At 37.5% G+C, this 20,642-nt stretch overlaps 1 protein-coding gene across 1 annotated transcript in view; it reads left to right on the plus strand.

Moving 5' to 3' along the window:
- Window positions 1-20,642, plus strand: part of LOC114874615 (UPF0489 protein C5orf22 homolog) — a 554,926-nt gene that overhangs the window by 446,881 nt on the left and 87,403 nt on the right. Inside the window, exon 6 of the mRNA XM_029184070.2 lies at window positions 14,648-14,763. Within this exon, the coding sequence (XP_029039903.2) occupies window positions 14,648-14,763 (116 nt within the window). The remainder of the gene's footprint in view (window positions 1-14,647; window positions 14,764-20,642) is intronic.

Consider the following 20,642-nt stretch of genomic DNA (forward strand, 5'->3'; position numbering starts at 1 on the left):
GGACACGGCGCCTTAGGTTTTCGGCTTACGTTTTGGGTGACATTGAAAAACCGTTCCTGGCGATGTTGTATCGCGAGCCAAAGCAATTACGTCTTATCCGGTGACGGATCAGCCGCGTACGAACCCAACGCGTAAAGGCGCACCTTCTGTCGGCGTTTGTCGACCGTGTAATCGTACACGCCTACAAATTAGAGCCGAGCACCGTTGGACACGCTGAACGCGAATACCTGCTTACATCACACGCGGTATTACCTGGAAAATTTCGCGGTACTGCCGGTTGGCTTACCGGCGCTGCGCGGCGATTACGCCGGCGGGATGCCGGTGATCGATCACATTCCCTGATGGGAATCGGTCTGCGCTGCTAATAAAGCCGTTAATTGCGGCTTTCGAATAGACCAGACGGTGCGATGATCGTGTGCTTCTGGATTCGCAACGATTATGTCGACACGGTTTCTAATGGATGTCGCGAACGCGTTGCGACAGAGGGATCGGTGACTTTTTAGCGTGGGACGAGGTACAGAGGTGTTTGGATTACAGTGGTACCTCGGTATACGTCTGCTTTGGAATACGTCCTGTTTGGACGTGACAAATTTTCCTCGGCATACGACATTTTTTTCTGTGAATTTTGCGTCATTTTTAAATAATTATCTCGGAGGAGAAATTAAATTAATAATCATTTATATTCGGAGTTGATGTAAGCTGAAAACAGCAGACAATAAAATTTATTCCATTTGGTTTGTTAATTTAGAATCTATCATTAGGTTACATTTATATTTTACAAATTAATTATGTTAAATAAACTAGTGAATATTTCTTATAAACTTCTAGGAAATCGTTTAAAAGCTGTTCATGACATAAACAGTGTTCAAATTATTTTACAACCCCATTAATGTAGGCATAATATCAATAAGAGTTTTTTCTTACATGAGGATTAATCATTTTTACATTACTTCTTATGGGAAAGGTTGGTTTGGTATAAATCCAAACATCAGGAACGAATTAAGGTCGTATACCGAGGTACCACTGTATTAGATTAAGGAGTGAAAATGGTTTTTGTATTTTAACATCCTTGTTCTGTGAAATTGAGTCACGGTTATTACCAGAAACTTGCGAGAGTGCATTTTCAATTATCTTCACCATGCGGTATTTTTACGCGAAGTGCCCTATCGCGTTATATCTCTGGCAATTATGTTTTTATCAATCCAATATCATACGTTGGAGAAACGATGACTTGTGAACTCGCTTTTAGCAACGCGGGCTATAGTCGCCATGGAGATTCCACGCGTCTAATGATACCCCGTGAATCTCGCATAATTGCTACCCTCTGTATGGAAATGGCCATTCTCACTTGGGATAATTGTGCAGTCGCACGATTAATAAGCGATAAAGTGGCTGATCCTTGCCCTTCGCCGCCTATCTCTGCATTAATTCTTTACGTTCTTTAATTTCATGATTGAACTGAATGTTCTCTTTTCATTTTTAAATCGCAGGTCAAGTTCGGATCCCAAAATTGCAAGTACTCATTTTTCTTTTAAAAATCTGAGTGTTTAATAAAAAGTGATCTCGTTTCAACATACGAGGATTAAATGTGTCTTTACTTGAGTAGCATAAAAAAGCTGCCTACAGGATTTATTTGCATAGAAGTGCTAAGCGTCGAACTGATACGACATTAAAAGCTCAATTAACAACGACAATTGCCGCTGCGGAGGAAAATAACGTATGCAACGAGCGAAGGTGTTGGGGGCTCGCCGTCGACAGGTTTTAATTATTTATCATTTCAGCCGTCTTTTTCTTTCCGAAGTAATTCTTCGAGTCGCTGCGTATAATTACGCAACATTTTCATGAATATCCATTAACGTTTCGCTGGCGGCAAAGGCCGCTGAAGGCGGCCTCGGGCCTCGTATCGTTTCAAATAAATAACAAGTTCCCTTCTAGACGCGAAATCGTAGCGTAGATGAAATCTGCGAGATCATCTAACCGCTCTAACTTGCCGGCTGTGGACGCTTTTAGATGCTATCTGAACGTCTCAGATAGCTTTGCCCTGCTCGCGGTAGGCTGTAATTAAAAAGCACGCGGATGGAATGGTGCAGAATGCATTTATTGCCACTGCGTTAAATAATTTCCGTCCCGATCGATTATGTAGTTGGTTCTTAAGTTCTGTCATAAAATTAGTATATAAAATTTTAAGGTAATAGGACTCATCAATGATGTAACCATAATTGTTTCATAAGGGGGTAATAAAATTTTGTTTATGCCTAATTAGCATCATGATAATATTAAGCCAAGCTTTTTACAGTTTTGCCTAATTATTGTCAAGGTAATCTGAAATGTTTGGATAAAAAATGTTCTTTTGGAAAAAAGGATTTTAATTTCTTCATTGAAAGATCTGCTGAATTCTTACAGTTGCACTACTGACACAAAATATTATAACATAAATTTATTGTTATAGTTTTAGTTTACGAAAGATTCGCTTTTATCAAGCAATTTAATTGAATATTTTTCTGAATATCTTTTCGCTTGAAGAATCATATCGTTGAAAAAAGTGATTGAACGCTGCAGGTGTATCGGTGCACCTGCGAGTAACGAATACACGTAAGTCATTCAATTTTATTCCTCTATTACTTTTTCCGTCTTCGTGTGGAAAAGAAACATGATTTATGCTCGATTGCGCAAATCAAGCTGTTTCGATTATTCGTGCTGGAATTTACATTCACTTCCATGGAAAAAAAATACGTATACAGTTCTTTCGCGTGCTTAATCTTTCCTACATTAATCCTTTGCGCTATAATTATCTTCCCACTTTGTTCTCAATCAACTGTTATTTAAGTTTCCTATGTTTTGATATCTTATTTTAGATATAAAGATATTATTTAACAGATGTTGGATACAAAGTTGCAAAATGTTACGACGCAAATTAAATAATTGCGAATACTGCCAGCAATAAATTGAAAAATCTAACAGGTTTTTTTTCTATTTTTTAGATTACTGGCAGCACTTAATTTTCAATTATTTTGAAAGACAAAATACAAAGATCATCAATCTATTTTTTTTTAAATGTAACAAATTGTGCAACTCCTTGAAATGTAGAGTCAATATTTATGGAAAATGAATCTCGCGAAGTCAATCAATCTTAGAGTTGTAGAAACAGTTCCAGTTACTGATTATTCTCATACTAAAAAAGTACGATAGTTAGAATTGGTAAACACCATGCAGAGCAATCTTGTCACAAGGAATGTTGATGAATATCCGGACAAGCTATTAACTTGAACAGAAAGTTTCGAATGGAAACGAGTCAATTTGTTAAAACAGTATTAAAATTTAGTTAGGAAATACGAGGATTTTAATTGTAATTCTAGAAATGAATTAGAAACCCATTCAGGTCCAGTTAATTGAATGTACATTGAAATTTTACCACCAAAATTAGCAGCCCTTGCCAAATTATTTATATCAACATCGCACAAGAGTACGACACATAAAAAATTATCACCAACGTGTAATCATAGTAATCACGCGATTATTCTAGGATACTTTGCGATCCATATCGAGCCGATCTAAGAGTTTTACACGACACTGTGCGGAACGCACGCGACGCAAGCTTCGGCGCGTGTAAGCGGGTAACATAATCGCGCATAAATAACGCGATCGCAGGCTCGAACGAAGAGGTTCGCAGGTGTAGCTGAATTTTTGATGACTAACGATTCCATCGAGCATCGGCGCCGATCGAGGTGCTAAGAGGCGGTGGAACAAAGGCGAATTAATTAACACCTTCGCCACCTGCATTCGACCGGCAGGCTCGTGACTCGTCGGCGAAAAGAATCGCCTCCTGTTCGTCACGGAATTCCGGTGAAAGTGAGATCATCGCTGACTTTCGACAATTCTAATCTGCGAAAACGCGGTTCTTAATTATCCCTTCGACGACTACGTGTTTCATCCGGTCACGAAACGATGGTGTAACAGTGCACAATTTGCTAAATCACTTTCAACGCTAATTCGCGCTGCTTGTTTACGATCGTGTTAATTATACCGGGAAGTATTGCAGCGTGAGGGGAATTTGATTTTCAGATACATATTTTTCTGTTTTTTTCTTCTTTTTCCCTAGTCTATTCATGTTGTTTTTGTGGCAAAATTTCGTGAAGCTTTTTCAGAAGAAATTTTGTAAGGTGCTGATTAATAGGAATATCTACTGCATTAATTAAGCTTTTAATAATAAAAATGAAAAATAAAGAATGAAATTCAAATAGAAACAACTCGAGTCGAAAGGGTTAAGGTACCCAACCTGATCAGCTTTCATTTACTCTCTAAAATAAATATATGTGGTAGTTTCTCGTTTTGCGATATTCATACATAAAGGGTTTATTCCATTAACTCATTGAATAAAACAAGATTACCATCCTAGTCATTTCTAGGAAAGGTAAATCTGTTAACAGAACCTTCCTTCCTCGAATTGAAGCGGTCATTTCTTATTACGCGATGTTCTTCCTATCGCAATTATACCTCCGTAATACGCGGCTTATAATTCGTGGAACTGCTTTCCGTGCTAATTTACGTTAGCAGTTACGAGCGTTCCAATTAACAGGAAAGATAGCCCGTGAAGGGAAGCGGCATAAATCCGTTCAGGTGCCTTCGTTTGAAATCGTCATGTTATCGAGTAGCATCGACGATAAAATGTTACCAGCTGACTTTATCACGAACTTGTATCCTCTTATCTCAAGATATGTCATTCGTTCGAACGTTAAACCAGAAAATTAATTCAGAAGTATTGAAAGATGCAGCTCTAATTTATATTGGACTGCATTTTAGATTTATATTTCCAATTTTGAATATGAAAGAATTGAGCTGAGAAAAGCAATTTAATATTTAATGCTAATAAAGTCAACAATTTTGAATTTTGAATAGTTTCCAAATATTAATACTTCATCTACCGGAAGCTTATTAATAGGCTTTTTGACAGTATCGGTTGTTGAAGGAAAAACTAGTCAATAATCCTTTTATTATTATAAATTCACGTATAACTCAGGTGAAATAGTGAAAGTTAAATATACTTTAAGACGAAATTATAAAGAAAGGTTACACCTTTTAATCTTTAGTTATTGTTAATTATTAACTGGTCGTGTGTATCTATTTTATTTATGGCCGGTGGATAAGGTGTTAAATAAATGTACTTCATTATCAAACAAATTTTTTTATTGAAATTTCTGTGTACGTTGTTAAAATACTTCAATATTTCTATTGCTTAATGGTATTTTCTTGGGAAATGTTGATTCTAAATTTCTCCTCTTTTCCACCGAGTATCCTACCTTTCCGGTTGCACCATTGATTACAAAACACCTCCAGATATCTCCCAGTCTCGATTAAACATCGGAGTCGTTTCAGCATCGCGTATGTTTTTCCAGTGCTCATTAGAGTGACACCATAACCGTCAGTTTTCTGTCGATTCATAAACTGCATTCGCTCGATGCGGTTTGAGCAATGTGCATTTACATCGGCTGCATGGCCAAACCGACTTCAGGAACGAGATTTCCCTCCAAGGACGTACTAGCCCGTACTGGTGCTACTTCTATGCCGTTTGTCAAGCAAATTCCACGCTTGGCTGACAATTTAGACTGAGCATTAAATTGAGGGTGTGCGGATACGTTGCTGGAATACGAGCCAATCATCTGGATACGTTCGTGGCATACGTTGGATATTTTTCAACCACGATTCCCTTCTTATTCCTTGTGTAAATAACCAGCTACCCGTTACCATATTGGCGTTAAAGAATTTATTATGTTCCCGTTGGAATATTTCAAAATCACTTTATATATCTGTTCGTTGAGACACCTTTAATGTCTGCTTGCCAGGTAGATTTTTGTAAGAATTATTAATTATGGAGGTTACGGACATGTTTATGCGCTTGTTTATAATCGGGTTGCCATATAAAATAAGAGATAAGAAGGTGAAAATTAGGTCTGCATAATTTTACAATGCTAAATTTAAAGCGTTGTATAATTGCTCTAAATATAAATTTAATTGCTTAATTTTCAGATTTAAATTTTGAACTTGGTATTTTATATTATTAGTATGATATTAAGGCTATTAAAATTTTTTTCTTTTATCAATTATTCAATTATGTAAAATTTGAAGCGTTTGACTCCTATACCACTCGACTTGTTAATACTATAACTGCCATTAGTGAAATTCAGTTTCAGGAATTTTAGTGTATATTATTTAAAGGTTTGCTCCTTTTGCTTTTACTTCAGCTATTCAATGTAACACAATTCATTGCACCGATCACCGGTGACCACCATGGTAGACGACGTGTTAATAACATTTCACGCTTCGTTTATCTATGTCGCTACATAGTTCAATAATTTACAATTCATGTGTTCTAAAAATGCTTTAGTAACATTTTATTAGATGTTTATGCGTAACATAGTTACAGTTCGCTGATATCGTATCTGTTGTTCAGTAATTTATTTTTCTGATTGTGAGATTAAACTCAATAACCAAGAATGTTAAATTAAAGAAGTTCTTAAAATAAAAAAATATAAACCGGTTGTTCTTTCATCGCGTTCGATCCAGCGTTGAAATCTCTCCTTAATCTTTCAACTCGGAACGACGCGACGAGTTAATTCGTCATTTGACAATGTCTCTCTATAATCCGTCCATTGAGTCGAATCAGTATATGTTTACAAATTCACGAGCTCGACGCAGGGCCGGAGCACAGTTGTTTCCAGTTCTTCAAACGGTTCGGTCGAGGTCCGTGTACTGCGAGTCGGGCCTACTTCGAGCACGTGAATTTGTAAGTACATTTAATTACATCATTTACTGTCTCGTCTCGTTAGATGGACTATAGTGGATATAAAAACTACATAAAAGTATACTTAATTACCTCAAATAACAATACATATACAAGAAATAATAAGTTAAAAATTGCTACATTTCATTTGTTTTTATTATTCAACACGCAATGGACGTCGTTAATTTATCGTTAATTAATTTCTCCCCTTAGGTGAAACAAATTCCATGCAACATTATCTATTCCCTAATTGCATTACCAGACAAATTAATTGCAAGTATGCCGTTTATCGTTATTCGTGGCAAACGCCACGGCACGATTCATATTTATGCGTGTCGATGATGCAACCACACGTGGAAGTGGATGCCTGCCATCTCGACACACCTGGTTGTCGACGATTTAGCATAATTTATACCCGAGACTCCGTAATTGGCACACTAAGATCCCTTCGGTTCGTTTTATAATTTTCCTTGGCTTTGTTAACACCTCAATGATCGCATATCTTGCAAACTCTATGGGTTTTGCAATTTTATGTATTTTTACAAAAATCCCACTTTTCGGCAAATGAAACCGTATAGTATTCCTAACAGAACCGAATGCGATAAAAATTTCAACGGTACACAAGGGTTAAATATCGAAATCTTGAATGTATGATAACAACTGTCAAAGGACGAGCACGGCTTACTTCGATTCAGAGAATCCACAGACGGGCGTGTATGATATTATCTGACACGTGACGAGCTTTCACGTGTTTCCTTGCCTTCGATCGGCTCGCTAATTTCTCGCATGCGTGGGACTCATTGATGGACAATTGCGTTCTACCACCCACGTGGGCGTTATTGTTGTGTCATTACCATTATCGTCGTGTTACTGTAAAACAGTGGGCCTCGAGGGTCTCGAAAGAAGAAAAGACGTAGCCACTTTTGTGGCTTCTAAATGACACAACTGTATAATAAAAAGTAATAATTTTGGGAGGTGCAACCTTCTTTTTAACAAATTGTCCAAATGAGAAATTTCAACATACATAGGTCTTTTCAATAAATGGAAAAGTCGACGTAGATTTCCACGGATTCTGAGCTTCTCATAATTTTATCTTGGCATTTATTTCACTTTTCTCTCGAATCAACTAGGAGGATCTTCACGATCTTTCGTTAGTACATAAATCAAGAAGGGAATAGCAAGAATCGTTCCGTCGTATGGCGACCTTTCGGTCGAGTACCGGTGCTCGTTTGCAGAATTTATTGTTTTACGTCGCAAGGGGTCGTGTTTATTACGCGAAAGATCGATTTTTCCTAGACGATAGCTTCGTGTCGGCACTTCGATCGTCGATCGAACGCCTGACTCGCCTTAATCGCACAATTAGGGCCCGATTCTCGAGTTCCGACTTCGCTCGAATTGCCTCGCGCTTGCATCTATAATGCTCTATTAAAATTCCAATATTCTCGGATGGATGTTCTGTTGCAGCGGAAAGGTGTGAGGTTAAACGATCAACAGACGATAAGGCTAATGAGCTGTAACGATCCTTTCTCCGCTTTAGACGAGGTTAACCTTTATCCGTCCACAGTTTTTCGAAACCTTGTTGCTCTTTTCGAATCTACGGTCTGCACTTTATTTATTAACGGCTGTCTAATTTTTAATACTAGAACAGCTGACGATATATGTATATTTTCTCGGAAAAAAAAGAATAAGTCTTGAGTGGAAAATAATTTAACGAATTGAAATATGACTTATTGTATTAAAGCGATCCATCTCATCCGTCACAGCGAAGGAGAGATGGATCACAACAGAAAATTTTCTTTTCATCTTTTCACAGTTACTTAGAAAAATATTGTATTATTATAATAATCAATGTTGCGGTATACCGTCACGCGAAAACGTGTCTTGACGCGAGACAAAGGCGAGCGCTACGCCTTTTCCCTGACATTCAAAGCGGACCGTATCGATGGAGTTTCATCGCGATCTGTTCTTCCCATAGAGGAAAAATAGGAGTGCCTCAAGGACACAGAGACTACTACTCGATTGGCCTGAATTTTTCGCGTTGACCTCCGATCTGGCTTTACAACTTTATTACATCTTACGATCCCACCTCGGTTACCCGTCCCGTCTCTTGTAACGAGCGGTACATTACAAATCGTCCCGTAAATAACACTCCTCCTCCCCCGTCTTCTGACGTCGCTATATTGAAAAGACGTACGGCGAAGGTGTCGATGCTGGTAGTAACAATAAGAGTTACGCGACGTCTTTCGCAGTCGATCAAGACGAATGTATCGTAGCTGATAATTATTGCCAGCCCTGTCGCTACTCGGGAATAATTCAACAGAATCCTTTCCCCTTGGCCACCGTTGTCCTGTCTCATTAGCATAATCATATTATTTCAGCGCATTCTAGCCGCGTGTAGGCCGATTGTGAGTGGGATAAACGAACGGCACGATACGGCCTGTTGGAATTCCATCCTACGGCACTGGGTGAAGGAAAGCCGGGGAAACACGTGGGAAATAGCAAAGGGATACATGCTCGCATGCGACTCGATCGCTATTTATTGACTATCGATAGTTTTCCATGTAACCGGCACCGGCCTAATAGGCTGATCGTTCGCGATGATAGCAGCTCTAATTGTGACACGTGAGAAGTAGAACAACTCTCGTGTCACGAAGGAGGATTTATTCGTTTGTTAGATGGCGATGAGAGTTTCCTTTTGTTTTTAAGGAACTTCTTTCCCTTTTTTTTCCAATGGTGTAATTGAATTCTAAGACATTTACAATTGTTTGCCATCATTGCTACCCCAGTTACAAGATCATTATCGAAAATTTTGTAAGCACACCTTACGTTAAAATCAACCTTAGAATGTTGATATAAACGTTACATTACAAGTGAGAAAAAGCAATTTATTAAAAATTTATCAAAAACAAATTAGATGATAACTCGATTAACAATGGGCATACAGTGGGTGGAATAAGTAGTCTACATAATTTAAATAGTAATAAGACTCAGCAAAATCTGTTCCTTCTATAGACAATGTGTACGTATCCTTCCTTTCTGAATTACAAGTTCAGAGAATTGTCTACCGCAAAAGTACAGACTGCCGGTCATAACAATTATTTCATGCAGGGTGTAAGCACTAGTATTATGCCTCCTCTAAGCCACAATTACCACTAACTCAATAGTATTTACTGCAAGATTTACCGAAACCGCTGTTTTCGTCGTGCACCGACCCGTAATGTATACTTAGTAATTACTTCCCACACAGCTATTGCGAAAATAACCGTCCGCTTAGTGAAAGTAAACATAAGATTCTAACAATTCTTATCCATTCGAATGACGATTATCGCGAAAAAAGAATAAAGATGATATTAAAAATTGTTAATTTCCATTGAAAATTTAATCGAATTGATATGTGTTAAAATTAATATAATTCTTCTGAATTTTTCAATTGCATTGTACGTTACAAGGCACTCAGACAGATAATTGTCATATATTAGCATTGATTACCATCTTTATTTATTATTCAAGAATGTACCATCATAACAGCACCGTAATTTATGCATCTAAGGATTCCCATGCATGCTCGTTAAAAACTTGCGATTAGGGACACGAATCTAGGTTTAGGAATAAAGACTCCATTCTTCTAGAGATGTCTTATCAACCTTAATGTTCATTACAGTAATGTTCATTTACAGTGTCCCATAATTTTTTAAAATTACATTGATTATGATAAATGTTTCAAGTTCTGTGTGAAAACAAAATTCATGCATTTACATTAACATTTTTCTGATTAGTAATTAATTAAAACTATTTCTGTCATAAAATCATGCCAGACTTTCTCTGTTTTAAAGTACACCATTTTATATGTAATACTATAATAATTATTTATTTTATTTAATTCATCCACAATAAAATTGTATTTTTAACAGGTGCACATCGAACGTACACATTCATTTACAAATAAGTGTAATTACACTAGCAGAATGTACCTGTTTAACCTTAACTACTTCATTAATGGTACTCCGAGTCAGTTTACATAAAATTGCCACTTTATCTCCTAATAAACCGTTCTTATCTCAACCGTGTATTAACTTATTACATAACCATTATCGTACATCGGTGTCTTGAAATTGCAATAAAAGTCCGCGAAGAATATTAAATAAATTCATTCGATTTAATTCGTTCGTAATAGTTGCCATGCAACATAAAAGTGCAACATTTCAAACACGCGTGTTCGATAATTATCGTAGCCTATTTGAAACTGTACGAGTGATTAAAGATGTACTTAATTTCATCGTAAGTTATCAGGCTTAACGTTATAAAACTTTGTAACAAACTCCAACATTGAAACGCTGCCATTTGCATACACAGCTTACGTTAATTAATATTGTTACTGGTTACGTGGGGCTAATTGAACACGCCTTCCGGCGCAGAACTAGTATCAGCTTCGGCAGTGATTAACGAGACGATGCACCCCTTATCAGACCGTATGTTTCGTGGATAAGCATCGAGTTACCTTTCGTTATCGAAACACCCCGCGTGCTTCGGTTTTGCCCGCTGACCAGCAGTAGCAGCCGATTTCGAATCAATTGAATTTAAATTGCCATCAGACTCGTCGCGTATTCGTAAAGTACATGCAATGCTCCAATTAAATCCTTATGTTCTTTTAAATAGCGATTGAGAAACCAGATCGATTGAATTAATCGTTATTAATTACATGCTCGAAGCGACCGATGCTCTGGGGTTTTGATTACTCGTTATACAGGCTGTATCATAATGTGTGGGCCTTACTTTATTTCTGGATTCAATTCAATAAATAATAAAACAAGTTTATGTGAAGATTTCTATAAAGGTTTTTTAGTTCTGTTTATTTTTGATTCTAGAATTCACAATGCATCTTTTTTATAATTTCCATATTGTTTCATTTCTTTTTTTTCTTATTAATAATACTATCTCCTTTAAATTTTGAATTAAATTCTGAAAATTTATAGTTTTTATAGCATACATTTTTTGAGGATATTTTATATGGTACGTGGAATAAAACAGAACCTATATTTTCACTGTCATAAGAATTGAATATGAACCCACGATTACGGTTGCTCGTACCCTCCTGGGTCCGAACAGCGATACTGTAAAATTACTAAGCCCTGATTGGGATAATTAACGCGTCGATTTATCGATTAAAATTGTATGGGACCGTATGATTTAGGAAGTTGAATGAATAACACGTTGGAAGAAATATAATCGCTCAGGACCAAATGTTACGTTGATCTTATTTAATATTCCCCAATTTTTTTGATACCTTTAGTCGTCCGAAATAAATCTAGGATTTAATTGGAATTGTTCATACGAATGAATTTAATAATTGCCGCGCTGCAGGAAGATTAACGCGTTAATTTATAAATCGGAAATTATGGAAAGAAGTGTAAATCCAAATGGAAGATAAAAGCTCGTTATAATGAATAATTTTTTCTTTTTTAATTGCAGTGTGCATTAATTTTAACAGTCTTTATATTTTGCAATAACTGGTAGCTAAATGATTCTTGAAAATTTTCATGCATTAATTAAGATTTTCAAAATTTTTCCCATCACCTTCAGTTCTTAATAAATTTAATTTTAAAGAAAGAGTTAAATTTTTGTACTCACAGATCTTTCTGCGTACTGTTAATTGTATTATCCGAGTCATATATCTTCTGTTAATATCTGGAAAAAAAGTGTAATTAATTAAAAGTCTATTAAGCTGAAATAGTTGTATTTTAATTACGGTAAAATCGAGTAAGGTAATTAACAAATTTTTGACTGACAGTTTAATTTACAATAACGCACGATAAAAAAGATACAGAAATTCATTTCGAAATGACATATTAAAGAGCAATTATGATATAATTGTTCCCAGGTGTACATACGTGAGATTCGAGATACTTATCACTCTCTTAAGAGTTGAAGTAAGTGATCAAAAATGATCTATTCTAAATGTCAAGTTTCTCGTGGTCTTTTCTGAAAATGATGTAGGCAAGCTTCGAAGAACATTGCGGCAAGACGATAATGTAGACGTGGGAGAACAGGCGCTGGAGAATGCGTAATTGTTTTGAAAGAGACCGAGCTTCGTCGTCTTTCGCGTGGGACGTGTGAAAGGCGGCTTGGCCTGTTGGCACCAGGCACACGCGTCGAGGACAATTCTTATTTCTTTTGTCGGTTATCTGTTCGCCATTATGGGCCCTATTTTAACGGCACGCGCTATTATACAGGGTGTGCCAAAAGTACTGTCAACACAGAGACAAGACTAACACTTTTATCCACTCCACCTAATTAGGGGTAGATTGCTACAATTTTTTTTATTTTTCCCCATTAATGCTTATATCAATTTTTCATTCTATTTGTATATTTATAGTATACCTATAAATTTATACTGTTCCAAAAAATTGTACAAAGAACTACAATCCTCCCCTGTCGTTAAAAATAAAGTATCTTTCACGATGGCTTATGAAATGATACCACATTTCAATTCAGCCAAACAAGAAATCCCATCAGAAGCTATACGCAAAAAAGCTGTATCGAAAAAATTTCACTACGATAGGGACCGAGGAGTGGCAAGAGAAGGAGGGAGGGAAAGCACGACGAGGCAATTCGAAATTTCGAAACAAGATGTATCCGATCGCGAGAGGCAGTCGAGTGGAGGCACCAACAATAGGGATTATTAGCATTGGCTGAGCCGACTTCAGGTTGATATTGGTCTCTCGAGCCCCGACATATTGTAATCACGCGGATATATTGTGCCCGTGCAATGCACGTTCTCCTAGTCCTCTCCACCCACCCTATCCTTCGCATCCTATCCACCTACTCCATCTCCTACTCTACCTCCACCCTCTCTAGCTGTCTCTTCCTACCGTCTAGCTCTCCCCTGTCCCTCCGGCAGCCGATCAATGCCCTCCTCTCCTACCGATAACTCGATAATATTACACGCGAAAACCGCTTCCGATGTGCTCGCCCAGTCAGCGAGCCACTTGTGCGAGCAAATAACCAGTTATCGGAAAACCGATTTTATTTTCGAGGGACGCTACCTCCGATATTTTTTTTTCTCCCTCTGCCTCGATCTACCCCTCCTCCCTGTCCCTCGGTTCTATCCTTCTTCCTACTCTATTGCCATCTTGCCATGTGTCCAATCTGTTTTCTAGTATCGTATCAATACATATGGACAACGATAGGATACTAATCATTTCGATTCACTTTGAATGGTATCTTGAAATTAGACATTTTTGTAAATTTTCTAAGCCTCAAAGTTGTTTGAAAATTACCCTATTCTTTAGAATTTAAAAAATTTCAAAGGTCTTAGAAATATTTCAAAACCTTGAAAGAATTTAAAATTGCAAAAGTTAATTATTCCATCGCAGTGTTAACAGGCTTATGTGATATATCCAAGACATTGTAAATTAAAATCAAAAGAGAAAAAATTGAAAAAAAGATAATTGAAGGATAAGGTACTGTACCATATGTGATGCGAGTGAATCCTTGAATTTATTTCTAACATCGACGATACACTTTTAATACAGTTTTTATTCTTCCCGTCCTTGTGGCTTCTGGAAAACTTACTACAGAGAGATTCCTTACATCGTCATAGTGATGTAATGGGAAGTAGAGGTTTTATATTTATGTAAATCACGTCGCGTATCGTGGATACCATTTTTATGCATGGCATATGTGCATAACGTGTGCCATCCTCGCAACACACAGCAATTTTATCCTTGTCTTTACACGAACTCTTACAGCAGCCTATCTGTTATTTCTTTCATTTCTCGTGCAATTTATATAGAAATCGTATAAAAGGGATATAATATAAATATTTTTACAGTATCAATTGCATTCATTTGAATTTCTTTCTTTTCGTAGGTCCTGAAAGAGGCAACTGATGCGAGAAACGAACAACTCAACGAACTGGAGAGCCTGTTTAACTATTTGGATGAGCATCGAAGTCTACAGGGTTACGAAGGCGAGAAGTCATCACGGTGAGTCTGCATTAATTTTTATTAGACACTTCAGTATGGAGTAATTTGCATGGATAACTTGTTATCAAGCATTTACTAAGGAGATCAAAGTAAGTCTCTTTCTTGAAGATCAACTTTTAATGATCTAATATAAAAATAGCGTAATTGCAATTTTCTATAATTAAGTATTAGAAATTTTTCTGATATGCAACGTGTTAACCCTTTCAAAACTACAGTGATATCTCGGTATACGACCTTAATCCGTTCCTGATGTTTAGACTTATACTGAATAGGACGTATACCAAATCAATCTTTCCCTGTCTTGTATGATCAGTCGGTTAATAATACATCAACTTCGAAAAAGTAGGAGGTTACTCAATTCGATCAGTGTATTTTTTTTCCTCTGAGATAATTATTTAAAAACGACGCAAAATTCACACAAAAAATTTATGTCGTATACCGAGCAAAATTTCTCACGTCCAAACAGGACGTATACCGAGGTATCACTGTAGTTGGTGTATTGATCTGCCAATTAATTAAAAGAATTTTTTTTTTTTCAAATTTTATACAATTTAAAATTGATCAAGGAATAAAAATTAATCACTCATATTAAAAATGCAATGCTCTGATGAAAGGGTTAATTTAACTCTTCTTATAAGTTTTTGAAAAGTAAAGTACACGCGAATGCAACAAATGCAACAAGAATGCGATTTCCATGAAACGCGAAGTTTGTAAAGGCATTCGAGAAAGAAGCGTCAAGATCAAGTAGTCGTTGGGGAAAAGGGGAGAGAATCAATCGTGTCGATTGAAGATTGATTAGGCGGTTGCATCGACGCCAGAGATTTAGCGTGCGATGCAATTTCTTTTGCTGTCTGCCCTTTGTGCCAGGGATCTTTGGCTTCCCGATCCGTCGAGCGTGTAGCATCACTTCTCTTTTCCCTCTCGATACCGGATCTTATGCCGGCGCACAGAGAACAAGCAAACAGACCGTTTTAGTGGCGATTCAGAAAATAGTTGTCGTCGCACGGATGCTCGACGAAATCGATCCGCGAACAAAAGCAGGAAAAAAGCCATCGGGATTCTTTCATTTTCGAAACGATCCCACTCCCTGTCTGCCGATATTTCACGATACGTCATTGTATCCTCGATATATATAGCTTCTATTGCTTTCTATACAATCGTGTTGCTTCTGTGTTCGTCGAATGCAGAAAAGTTCGATTCGAGAAAAGTGCATTGGAAACCAGTATCAGATACTTATCTAATTTCAAAATAATCTAATGTTTCCTGAAATTACTTAAGCGACTTTTATCCAGATAATTTCAACCGCATAAATATCAAAGATAAACGCGATTCTGATTCATAGATCGTTCGCTATCATTAGAAATCGAGATCGGCGGTAAGCCGGTGATTATCATCGACCAAGAGTTATCGCCTTCCGCTATCTATTTATTGCAATCTATTTATATTACACCGTTTATGCGGCTTTTACGTGATCCTAAGATGCACAAGCGAGCATCAGAGAAACGTTATCGTCGTGGCAGACGAGCTCGTCGCCTGTTCCTCTGGAACGTGAGCATAAATCCCTTTATGGACGGCGTGTCACGAATTCACGGCTTGTCGCCGATTTTATTGCCTGCCGGATTGCTCGATGTTGTCGTGGCTTTTATGCGGGACGAGTACCCGGTATCGAAACTTCCGGCATTCCGTCTGATGACGTGCGAACCGGGAAAAAGGAGAAGGAAATTATCAGACGTCGAACGTCTGCGAGCGGCCGTTCGAGATGTTTGAGGTGTGATTTTTAAGATGCGACGCGTGGGCGATGTTTCATCGAGTTCGAGAGGTTAAAAGAGAAAGGATTCGTTGATGAGTTGGATAGATTAACATGTAACACATGATGATGTCTAAAAGAATGATTTGAAATTTTAGAAATGAAAATGAAAATTTTCTCCTCCATAAAAATATAAGATTTTTATCCGAAGTAATTAATTCCAGGTAGGAAACTAAAAGTATCACTTATCGTTTCCTTGCGACACCGATAAACTTTGTTTCACGTGTCTGGCAGATTTACAAGCTCTCGTGATTTCAGCTACTATCTCTTACCGCTGATAATTGTCGCGAATTAGTTCAGTAAATCAGTTCGTTGCCCTTCTAGCTTCCTTTCTATTTCTCTCCTTCTTTAACTGTTACCCCGTTCTATTTTATCTTATTTCCTTGCTTTGCTATCCCGCCACCTTTCCGGGGAATTGCGTGATCGTTTGGCGTAAATAACAATTAAACGAAACTCACGGTGCATTAAGTCGAAGTCTCGCCGCCCTCGTTCGCTATTCCATGGATTATTGTGGCGAACATAAATCCCAATTACCCGCCCACCGTGGGCATAATGATCGATAATTAGCGTTAACCGCCATTGCCTTTTTCTCGTTTCATTCTGTTACCGTATTTGCCTTTGAACTTTCTTTATTTCCTTTTTTTCTCTCGGTGCAAATGAAATTTTATTTGCGTCGGATAATTTGATACACAGGTATGCAAGAATAATTAAGTTCCTTTATCTCGAGCTAAATATCCTTCAGTGGAAATCATTTATCTCGATCTGAAGTATCACCTCGTTCAAATTCATGAGCTAGAATACTGTTACATCGAAATGTTAGCTCAAGATTCTAGATAGTGTTTCAGGGTGTGTTAGAATTCTTGGAAAGCGATTAGTAACAGTACAGATGAATACCTGATTAACAGGATGGAACAATAAATTTCTTTCAAATTAGCCGATTGGTCGCAGGTGTATTACAGGTGCAATACCTGTCGCCAAGGATGACTGTGCACATGGAGCAGGTGATCTCTTCGAAGAAAAGTTCCCGCGTGATCCAGAATCGATCTTGATGAGTTCTTCACGGGTTAATGCATCGATAACGAACATCGACGCCTCCTTAAATTCGGATATTGTTACTTTTTCCATCGTTCGGTGACATTATGTGCTTGTTTCCCGTTTACCTGTTCGCTTCTGTGAAGAAATTAACCACGCATAAGGTGGCACGTTTTATTATAATGTATACCTATCTTTTTTTTTTAGAGGCCATCTAGATAGTGGTAAATTGAAATTTGAAATTTAAAATGCTGTTATGTGGTAGAAGACACCTGCGATTAGGATGTGTAGTTATCATACTTCTATCTTACGTACCTCTGTATCATCAGTTGCTTGTAATTAAGATCGTGTCATTGATTCGTGTTTCAAATATCATGCATATTTTTGAACAGAATTTTAGAGATAGTTTGTTGGATGGAATAAATATTTGTTGGATATACATTTTTAAATTAACTTAATAAAATAATATATTGAAAAATGATGGTATTCTATGATGGAATTATAATAATTGCTGTCTAAATTAATTAAAAATTAAATAACCATTATCTAATGCCAGTATTTTGATATATTCGACCCAAATATTTATTTCTATTAAGATTTCCAAAATTTAGAAAAGGAATCTAAGATATCTCGTAATTAAAGTATTTCGTCACTAATCTTCTAATTGATGTGACTTAAAAAATTTTCAAAAGAAACAAGAGAAATGAAAGAGTCATCATGATGTCACCTATACACTCAATTAATTGAATTACCATTTAGATTCCTGTATAAACTGACGTTTATAAAGCCACCGGTGGCTTCCTACCGTGCCTGATTAAAATACAAAGAATCGAATGCCGTTTGCCATTTCAACGTCAATTACAATTATGATAATTCCTGTCTGGATAAGGATCGGTTGCGCGTAGTTTTACGTATTCCGCGTTCATCGCAACGAAACCGATTTAAATTTTCCTCGGTGAACCGAGCGATGCAACCCTCTCGCACGGAGGAATTCATTTTAACGAAGAACATACGGATGAGAGAGCGTTCGTAGCTAGAGGCCGGCAGCATTTTCCACCTGCCGTTTGTACATAAGCCCTGGCCCCGTGGAACAATTATTATTCTCCGTGGATCGCCTAGCTTATTGAGCAAGAACAGGACTTCCGCCGTGGAATCAGATAGTCGGTCGTGTTGCATGTGCAGCACGAGCGCCACCGAGATGCGCGTACCAGGAATCCACTGTCTATCTACCTGCGATTCCTCGTACATTCGTATATATACGGAACCCTTGTGCACGGATTACAAAGTGGATATATCGGTTGCGGTCTCTCTGTGATTTCTGGGGAGTCGGATTAAGCCACCTTCCAACGAGCTTCGCTAGATTCAACCATTCCGTATGACGTGCGTTGGGAGGATCAGAAGCTTTCCGACTTGGCTACGGTTCGACGATAGCCGGTATCAAGAAAATTTATGTACATGGTAATTTAAAGCTTCAATTTTCTTTTACCACGAACCGTTTAATTAAAATCCTACGATTATCTTAAAATAACCTTCTACACTTTCGGTATGATTCATTGCTTCATTCTCGATGATCATGGTTTATTTGCTTTATCAAACGTGAAGCATGCAGTTAATTGCATACAGTTACCAGTTTAGTGACGGCCGAGTAAAAATTCTTTATGATAAACGCCTATCGACGACGGTTACTTAGATATGCAGATTTGATTATTCGATTGCGGTATTGCATCTCTAATTACTCTTGAGCCTACGTAAAAGCTACTGGATTCGTATCTGCTTCTCTTTCATTCACCAATAAATTTATTATTTTTGCAAACCTATCATTTAATATTCAACTCCATGTACAGGATGTTCATTTTAACGGTGGTCGTGATTTTTGAAAAACTCGGTTGTCTAATCGAACAAATTTTTCTAAACAAAAATTAAGCTTCTTCGGATATTGGATTAGAACATCGACTATTTGCTGGTTATTTATGAATCGCAGTATACATGAAAATTTTCATACCCATCTTGAAAGCCAGAACGTATAGAGTCAAATCAGATTTAGTAATCGTTTATCAATTCTTGTATACATTATAAAAACACGATGTTTCATCGTGGTTTTACGAGTTCGATGTTAGCCACGAGCAGCACACGCGAGGACTATTAGAAGCTAGAAGAGGAGGCCGATGGAAATTGGCAATTATCGCAACCCATAACTAAAGGCCGTGCACTCAATCGAGACATAAGGTCTGCACAAGGATCGAGGGGTTGGAGTGCACAGTCATTACGCGATAATTAGAAATTAAAAATCGAAACCTTCCTCCTTCTGTTCTCTACCTATTTCTACGTCGTTTACTTCCTCTCCTTGTTTCTTTGCTCCTTTTTCATCCCCCCCCTTTCTTCCTACCTCCTGCATCACGATCATTTCGTTGCACTTAAGCGCATCGTCAGCTGGCGAATTGCATTTCTGCAACGATGCCGGTACTCGCGGTCTGGGTTAACGAACCTCACGTGTCCCTCTCCTCCCACTATACTTCTTCTTCTTTTTATTTTTTACTACCGTCTTCCCCTTTTTGCGTTACGACGAATACGTCGAAGAAGAATGGACAGACACTGTGGATACCGCGAGGCAGATGACCCTATTTACTGCTTCGCCTGCATGTTTTATTGCTGTTTCACGGTTCACCAACGCACTTCGCGATGAAATTAAATTTCCCTTGATGGATGTATTATTGTGCACATGGTGCTTCGTGATATATGGCGCGACTGAATAATTGGGGATTCTGTACGAGGAAATTTGTCGAAAACGTGGAACAAGGGATTTTGGTATAAATCTTTCTTTTCAAAAAAATCATTTAATACAGCTAAAATCAATTATAAAGGTATAGCGGCCCTCGTTGACCCTATCAAGATTAAGGGTGGGGGATCATCCAGCTCCATCGAGTAGAAAATTTTGAAAGTATATTATTTTTTCCATTTAGAAAATTTTCACAAAAATATTTATTTTCAACTGGTGAACACGCTGGTTCTCCAAAGGTTAAAATAAGTCAGAAGGTACAGA

This window comes from Osmia bicornis, chromosome 5 (assembly GCF_907164935.1).
Source record: "Osmia bicornis bicornis chromosome 5, iOsmBic2.1, whole genome shotgun sequence".
Lineage (NCBI taxonomy): Eukaryota > Metazoa > Arthropoda > Insecta > Hymenoptera > Megachilidae > Osmia > Osmia bicornis.